Raw genomic sequence first — 9,043 nt, 5'->3', positions numbered from 1 at the left:
TGTATTAAAATTGGTCATGCGGCGTTTTTCAGACGTGAGCGTCTCCAAGAATGGCACATTCAATCCTGCTCGTTCGAAGTTTTCAATTTGTTGATATAGTCTCTGAACCTCGGAAAATTCTTCAATTCTATAGCAGCTTGAGTCTATCATCTCAACTGATTCAGCAGTTTGTATGGGATTTACGTCGCCTTGGGTATCTCCCTCATTGCTACCAGCCAAAGCCCCAGACGCCAATCCAGGGGCATTTGCAAGTTTGTACGGTGTGTCAAATTGGAAAAAGGCTGAAGGAGATACTATACATCCGAGAAACTCGCCCAGACTCGACGACAGCCCGACAATTGCTATCGAATCCATTCCAAACATGGCCCACGGAGTGTTCGGGTCAATCTCAGCAGCTTTAGGTGTCGTTGGAACTACATTCTGACCGTCAATCGTTTCTGTACCACCAACCATCGCCGGTATGTCCATTTTTTCCAGCGCTAAATGCTCGAGTAACCACGTGAGAATTTCATCAGGTGTCTTCAAGTCGCCATTCGGCTTGTCATCAGTAACATTAGGCGTATGCGAGTCTAGAGTAGCTACCATTGGCACGTTGCCAACCTTCGCTCGGTACTCAAACAAAGGTTTACTAAGAGTGCCATCCAAGAAACGGGCTTTCGAAGCACTGCGCTGTATTTTACCACTTGTGGTCTTTGGAATTGTCTTTTGACGGAGAAGCACAATCGCTTCACATTTAAGCTGGTGCTCGGATAGCACCGTCTTGACAATTTCTCGACAAATTTCTTCTAACGTTTGCTGTGAAGACCCAGTTTTGACTTCCGCAATTACCACAAGCGCTTCTTCGCCATTCTTTTCGATTGAAAAAGCAGCTGTGCAACCTGGACGAACATTATCATGTGACTGTTCAACAGATGCCTCAATGTCCTGTGGACACACGTTGCGGCCACGAATTATAATCAAATCTTTGAGCCGACCCGTAACGAAAAGCTCGTTCTTGTACAAAAAGCCCATGTCCCCAGTACGCAAGTACGTTGAGTTGACGCTCTTGTCGCCAGCAATCTTTGCGTGGAACATCTCTTCTGTGAGCTCGGGACGATTCCAGTAGCCGACCGCCACTGACGGTCCTTGTACCCATATTTCACCGACTTGCAGCTCTCCAATCGACCTTTTCATTTTTAAATCAACAATCGTCAAGCCAAATGTTGGCATAGCCTTACCGCTGCCTACCAATTGTATGACATCAGAGGAAGAAATTTTACCATCTTTTCCGACACTCACGATCTCAACTTTGTGCTGTGTCTCAAGCACACGCTTCTTGATATTTAATACTGTCGGTTTCCGGGGTGGATCTTGACCAGTACATACTAGTGTGACTTCTGCTAAACCGTAGCCGCAATTAAATGATTCAGCATTGAATCCAGAATTGCTAAATTTCTTCGTAAATGCCTCTAGAGACTCATGACGAATTGGCTCAGCTGCACAAATTGTTTGTTTTAACGAGCTAAGATCCATTTCGGCTGCTTGTTTATCGCTTGTCTTTCTTGCTACAAGCGCATAGCCAAAGTTGGGAGCACAGACATGTGTAGCCTTGTACTTACTAGCTGTACGCATCCACAAAACAGGGTCTTTGATAAAACTAATAGGAGACATACTCACACAACGCGCTGCTGTGACACACGGGGTAATGATAAAGCCTACTAGCCCCATGTCATGATAGCTAGGCAACCAGCTTACCATAGTATCACTAGGTCTGATGCTCTCCCACGTCTGCAACTGCGCCTTTAAATTACCGTGTGAGATCATCACTGCTTTGGGTGCTGCCGTCGAGCCAGAACTGTACTGAAAAAACGCGATATCACGGTGCGTCAATGACAGTGCATCCTGTTCGTCATACTTTGACATTAGTGAGTCGGGTAGATTGTCGGTAGTGATCCACTGCAAGTTGGCGGGCCAGGACGTCTTGGAGGAGGAGAAATATCCTTTAACTGTAGCCATCTTGCTAGCAAGATGATACGTCGAGTTCGTCAACACTACTGTAGCCCCTGAGTCGTCCACAAGGCGGTTAAATTTGGGCAAATCTTTAGCTAAAGTGCCAGGGTACGGTGGATACACGGGAATTCCCACAGCTCCAGCATACAAACATCCCCAAAAAGCTAAAGCAAAGTCGAGACCAGGAGGGAAACATAGTATCACACGGTCCCCTTTACTCACATTGGCATTACGTTGAAGAGCTGCTGCCACTTTACGCGCCGCACAATCCACATCCTTAAAGCTTAAATTGACAGTCTCACGACCAAAATCGTCTAAGAACGTGTAAACAAGTTTATGACTCCATTTCAAAGTAGCAGCACGACGTTTCAGTTCAAAAATCACTGGTTCAGTGTTAATGTGAACACCATTAGCTAAAATCACCGGATGAATGAGCTCCGAAGTGTTCTTCGTTTTCTTTGGACGAGCTTTTTTGAGCGCGTGTGGTGACGAGTTCGAGTTCTCAGCTTCGTGTCGACGCTTACAACAGTGTACACTAAGAGCAGCAGCTGATGCCACAGCAGCTAATGATGCTGCAGCAACCACTTCAAAGGCAATGTCACTTGCAGCGTCGACAAGCAGCGAAGACATGACCAGAAATCAGGGGGACGCGTGTTTGACCAGCGATTTGAGGAATGTGTTGTTTCAACCAATCACAATGAAAAATTACTATCTCTTAGTGCTTAAGTGAAAATAACTAGTTTTAAGACTTAAGAATTAGATGCTACTTGTAGAAACTATACTAAATAAAATTACGTCCTTATTTATCGAAGACTTAGCACTTAGAGTTCAATCCATCGTTGATATCTTGTCTATTGATTGATCTTGCTTAGCGCTTGAAAGAACGTCTGTGATTTATACATCCACGCACTACTTTGGTCAAACACATGTACAATTTGAGAGCAAAACTTCGTACAATTGTGTCATCACTAAACGCTATCATCGTTTATTCAAACGACTAAAAGCTGGAACATTGACGCTTCGAGCTTTTAAAGGCTGCGAAAGCGTGAAATCAGGTCCTTTATGATTCAAAATTCGAGGCAAATTCGGTTTTACGCTTTGTCCTGGACGATGTGAAATTCTAGATGACACAGATTGTTGGAGCCGAGGTAATTTATTCGTGACTTGACGTGCTACTACAGTCGACGCAGACTCTCTTTGATGACCTAGAAATTGTCGATTTGATCCTTTGCCAGCTAAAACTTCACTTCGTGTAGACGGCAAAGTAATTCCTCGAGTATTAACAGTCTGTCGTGTGTTAGCTCCGATAAGAGCACTGCGAGTAAATGTGCGCTGACTTCGAGAAGCAGTCGCCGCGCTGAATTGACCCATCGATCTGCTATAAACTGTAGAAGGTAGACGCTGAATAGCTTCTTTTCGCTTTGTAAATCCTTTCTTTATATTGTCAAAATTTTGAAGATGTGCATTTGCAAGACGCTTTCCAGATGCTGCACCAAGAGTTGGTGCTCTTATACGAGGTGGTGGAGGGACTTCTTGCTTCATGTTTCGTCGAGAAACTGTTGAAGTCTGTGCAGAAGCTCGCATTTGAGATGTCGAAGCTTTTCGCTGATTTGCAGCTGCTCGCTTTTTGTCAAGCCAGCCTTCGATCACAACGTTCTGTCTTCGAGCTCGATCTTCTATTTCCTTTGCTTTTTCTTTCTTAAGAAAATTACGCCGTTCACGTTCTGTCATTCGTCGAACTTGTCGTTGTTTGCTTTCAGGAAGGCTTGTAAGAAATGTATTAGTATTCGGTATGGTTCGATTCCTTGATCCAGTACTACTAGGGTATACACGCTTGTTTGGTGTTACTGACGACTTCGATGTTCTTTTTAACGGTACATTATCGCGTGCACGCATTTTAGTCGCTCCTGTGACAGCATACACAGTTCTTGACGGCTCATCCAATCCACCGGTAGCCCGTCGCTTTGAAAATCGGAGCCCGCCCCCAGGAATTTGGGTTTGCTTTGATGTTCTCCTCGATCTCGAATTAGATCGAGCTTCGTTCTGACTATCCACTGCTAAACCAGCATCTTCCAGATTTCTGATGCGTTGCTCAAGTTCCATCAGCTTATCCAAACTGGTCACCATTATTGCATTGTCAAGCGCAGCCTTGCCTCCTGCAGCCATGGCAGCCTGATGGTATATGCTATTGGTGTCTCCACGATCATTTTTAACATCAACTTCGTCTTGATTCGAAAGTTTTGGCAACTGCTTAAGCCGATGAATGTCGCTATCAACCTTTTGAAGCGATCTCATCTTATCACGAAACTGTTGGCGTCTTCGTTGCATTTCTTCTCGTTGAGCCATCAATTCCTTGAGTTTTCGAAGGTGTTCAATGTGACGTTGTACATCATGATCGAGCTTAGCCTCGTCACGTTGGCCTTTGGCTTCCAAAGAGCGAAAGAATTCTGGATTCACTTGCAACGGCTTCAGTTGCTCCTCTTCTATTATTTGCTGCGCGCGTTGCACACGCTCTTCTCGCTCTTCCTGATACAGTGCAGTCGCAATCTGCGAGTCTTCTTGCTTGATTTTATTTGTCTTGATAATAGCAGCTTTAAGAGCTGCTTCATTCGCAAGTTTGTGCCAGTTAAGCAACTTCATTTCTTGCTGTAATTCGAATGTCTGAGAAATTGGTGCGACTCGAGGCTTGACTTTACGGCTTAAACTTGCTGTCACAAAGCTTTGAGAACGAGGAAGTGCTTTGAAACAATCATTCGAGACTTCAAGCCGCTCGTCATATTGAGTATCGCCGCTCTGATTTTCATCTAGCTCACGCACCCATCGCGTATAGTCGGCAGCTACCGCCATCGTACAATCTGTAGATCTACGAGACTGTATCGATGCAATGGACAACAGTCAAGCTTGGAAAACAGGTCGCCGCTGTATTGGCGCTGTTTATAGTTAGCTAAGGATGGTGCAAATAGCTGTCCAATCACTAAACTAAGAACATTATTGAAACGTTGTGTAGCCTAGAAGCGACAAATTGCTGAGCCAAGATCGTTCGACATTGGGCTATAAGGTAATGTGTAAGCAAATGAGGCGGAAACTCTCTTGCAAAGGATAAGCGCCGTGGCTTTCATGTTTCTCAATCTCTTAGTGCAACTTGACATGTAAAAATTCCAAGAAATTTCTACTATTAAGTATTACACTTACCTTTCGTTATAAACGTAGAAATTGATATTTAATGTGCAACGGAGTGGCCATCACTTCGCACAGAAGATGCTTCAACTTTCAGTGCCGAATCGAGAGCCTCTCAAGTAAAATGTTCTTCGTTTGCTATGAATTCCTTGACTGTAAATATATTTGTTTACGATATAATAAATTAATACACTATGTAATGCAATGCGTGTGGCTGGATGCCCAAGCACCTCATGGGCCTCTCCTCTATGGAGTCTCATCACCGTCATCCGCAACGAGTACTTATCATTATACTGCGTCACAATACTTCTGTGGACTTAGCACAAATCGAGAGAGAGTAGTGAGATGTTGCGCCGCAGCGCGGCGGCAACTCCCGATTTATCGAAGGATTGTGTCGGAAGTCACTTCGACCCAAGTGATACGGACGGGCAAGCTAAGCTTTTTTTGCTTAGCCAGACCATTATTTATAAGCTGGACCTCATCTTCCGTTTCGTGGAACGAGTACAAAGTGCGACACTCATGCAGAGATGAGGCGGGGTCCGTAGCGAGCGTCGAATCATCGAGGGGGTTCAGCAGATGAGATACAGCTTGGCCGCATAATTATGGGTGTGTTAGGCCGGGATCCGAAGCGTCATTGTGAGCATTCATATCGGTGAACACCCTCTAAGTATGGCAAGCATTGCATCGGCCGCAAGAGCCACGCCTTCTTCAATGTATCATTAATATATAGGAGCTAAATGGAGAGATTGATGCTGTTAATAGTATGGTTAGTGAGGAAGACGACCTCCCAACACAGCGAATACTCGCAGACTTTTCACTATGTGTGCGGTCTTGTATGATTGTGACCCCAGTGGGGCTCTAATTCCGGTGGGGGTGTAACGGGGGACGTACAAGAATTTGTTAACACCAGCCGCAGAGTAGCTATCAGCTTGAAATAAAACTGTAACGAGAATTGATGTACATAATGTGCGTGGTTTTCCGCTTAATTGGAGACTAAAACATTTGGTTGAGAGAGCCCCACATGCCCCCACTCTGGAGTAATACCTCTTGCGCCTTCACTAGTAGCGGTTTAAATAAATCTGAACACCGTATTTCTAGTATTCGGCTCTATGAAATCACCAGATGGCATATACCTAATTCGCTCACTGGTGAGTTATCACATCGTCTCACCCATTTAGCCAGCTCATAAGCCAGCCATAGCAAAGCAAGCATCCGAGGAGAAGGCCGTTCAATGCTCGAGATTGCAAAGTTAAGCAAAACGTCGACATTGAGGTTGGCGCACAAATCCTCCAAATTTTATAGCGATTAACTCTGATTATCTGTAGAAGTCTGCTGATACATCTATTGACAAAGTCTCAAACATAGAAGTAGGCTTGGCTTCACTCGCTCGTGGAAAGCACGTTGCTTTGTGCGATTTTGTCTCTTTTCCTGAGGTATTAGACACAAAGAGTACACCAAATCGTAAGTAGCAATGAAGCTAGGGCAATCATGTCAGTGTGGGCCCTCCAACTTCCATATATTCTCGGAAAAGGAGTATTTTTCCACTTTATCAGCAAAAGTTTATTCTCTTGATAGGCCCGTCGTTCCACTTTTCGCTCCATATCACCCCTTGCTTTTAAAGCAGGTTCAGCGTAAACACCGTTGCTGTATCTCTTGAGGTCTCTAGGCTATGACGGCAAACGGCTCGTCTCTGGAGTCTCGGTGCGCGGCTGATACCTCATTATTCGGGTGTGCTCGCTGAGACGTGCAATTGAAATGATTAGCACAAGACACCGCGCGTGTTTCGAAATCTTATTGCTCCTAGAGAACAGAAGTTAGCTGGGCTACAAGGGCTGCTTTACGTCACTTTATCGTCAGCAGATCGCGACGCATCCAAGGGGTTTGTAAAAGTAGCTTCGTGGGTGGCCGCGTTAAACATATGACTTATTCGCATTTTTGCTGGGACATTAGAAGTGCAACTCAATTGCTTTTGTCTACGACTGTATGTGTTCCAATGTAGCAAAGTCAAAGTTCAGTTTTATAGACTGCAAAAGTTGCATATGTGGACAGGCTCGCATTGTTCAATATTTTATTTTTACCCTCTCTATATTTTTTCCGCTTCTGTTGCTTTTGCAGATCCTTACTTTTCTCCATAGCGTCACGCACATGGCACATGACGCCAAATCACGTCGAGATAAAGTGATCGATCCGTTAGAAAGTGTAACAGGGCTGTACGAGCATGCTGCTTCGTATCGGCAACCTCACCAAGACTGAAGCCACTTCGTCTCTACGTGCAAAACTTTTGGGTGATTTTTTATAACACAGCAATAAACTCAACGTATGTTGGTAGTTTACGAAGAATGCCACAAATATTCAAGACTGTACGTGGCACATAATACCCCATTTAGTGGCACTGCTCATTGAACGCTATGTACTAGAATCTCAACCAGTATAAGTGGATAAGCAGTGTGTGCATACGTGTTTTACACGTCAACGGGCAAAACTCACATGTGTCGGCGTCTTTGGTCAGTCTACCGGTTACGGCATAGTGTTGTCAGCTCATAAGTATTTTGCGGTCTTGCAAAAGATGCGTGCGACAATTCGGTACTGTGGTCCTTGTGGACAGACGGAATGCTCACCTTGCTGACAGCTGCAACAAGGCTCAGTAAGTCCTCGTGTTTTCTTGACATAAAGTCGCTCTGGTTATAGTGGGCGAGGGGGCTGTCGATACAGCTCGACTCGCTGATATTAGACCGAAAGTTTCTTGGCAAACTCAAAGACCCTACATCGACAAGATTGATCGTCGTGCTTCGAACGCAAAGCGCTATGACTGTGAGCTTGAATGTAAGAAAGCAACATGCCGATAACAGAGGTCGGTTAAACACGGTAATACGTCGCGAAGACAAAGGTTTTGCTAAACGTTGCCTACACATGCAGTAAAGATAGTCTACAACGACAAAGGTGCAGCCACATTACATCATCCGTTTACAGTCGTGGCAAAAACAGGATCGAGTTACAGTCTTCCACTTGCGAAGATAATGGAAGCACATCCTGTATTCTGCATAGATCTGGTTGCGCCATCGTACTGATGGATCAGTCAGATGTGAAATGCTCTGTTCGGGACAACGCAGCGTTCCCACCAACCCTACAGCCGAACTACCTCTGCTCCAGATCAACGATACGGCTCCAAACCGGTGATGGCTTTCATTGCGATGGCGTCGATTGTTGACGACCAATGTGCGGCTTTTGCAGCGGGACTGCCGTAGCTCGTTCGCCTAGACGAAGCTTAGCTAAGGTCGGGATCCTTCGTTATATACTTTGAACCAGTACGAGTTAGCGGGTCGCAATCCGCTCACTCCAAAAGTAACCACAACCTTAACCCAAGGCAAATAGACGCTTTCGCTCAAGATGTAAACTGTATTTCTTGGTTTTTTTGCGGCAAAGCCGCCTATATCTCAATCTATAGGTCTTCATAACTCAATAGTAAAACCTAATCAAAATACATAATTACCGTCAGTCCAGCCACGTACTGACTTCTTGTTAAGGTGTATCTACACCATTGTGTGCTCACACCATCTTATGTGACCAACCCCTTCATACCAGGGCATGTGTAACCCCGTTACACTCTCCCCCATCAACCACTTACTACAATTTATATTTAACTGTCGCCTCGTACGAGTCTCGCGTGTCTAGGACACCTCTACATCCCCAGGACCTTCTGCACGCATTCTCTGTTTAATATGCCCCGTGTCTAGGACACGAAAGACACCCAGCCTCGCTGGTTTCGAGAGCTCCCGCGGGTAGAGCCCTTCTTTATCTCCTGCACGCAGTGCAACATCGGACAGCACGTTCGCGGCTTCTTCAAGGAAAGCGCATCCCAAGCCCTCGGTAACCGCAC

General features: G+C 45.2%; 2 protein-coding genes across 2 annotated transcripts; both read right to left on the bottom strand.

Moving 5' to 3' along the window:
- Positions 1-59: 59 nt before the first annotated feature.
- PHALS_06352 (-like linear gramicidin synthetase subunit b protein) lies at positions 60-2,619 on the bottom strand (the record flags this gene model as incomplete). The annotated part of the gene is made up of 2 exons (XM_024719622.1): positions 60-143; positions 184-2,619. 2 exons carry the CDS (start codon positions 2,617-2,619, stop codon positions 60-62), a joined length of 2,520 nt encoding a protein of 839 aa, XP_024584903.1.
- Positions 2,620-2,967: 348 nt separating this feature from the next.
- On the bottom strand, positions 2,968-4,836 carry PHALS_06351 (uncharacterized protein; the record flags this gene model as incomplete). The annotated part of the gene is made up of 1 exon (XM_024719621.1): positions 2,968-4,836. The coding sequence occupies one exon, from the start codon at positions 4,834-4,836 to the stop codon at positions 2,968-2,970; it is 1,869 nt and encodes a 622-aa protein (XP_024584902.1).
- Positions 4,837-9,043: the final 4,207 nt, after the last annotated feature.

Source organism: Plasmopara halstedii (genome assembly GCF_900000015.1).
Source record: "Plasmopara halstedii genome assembly, contig: Scaffold_2956, whole genome shotgun sequence".
Taxonomy (NCBI): domain Eukaryota; phylum Oomycota; class Peronosporomycetes; order Peronosporales; family Peronosporaceae; genus Plasmopara; species Plasmopara halstedii.
This window is presented reverse-complemented; position numbering and strand designations above follow the sequence as displayed.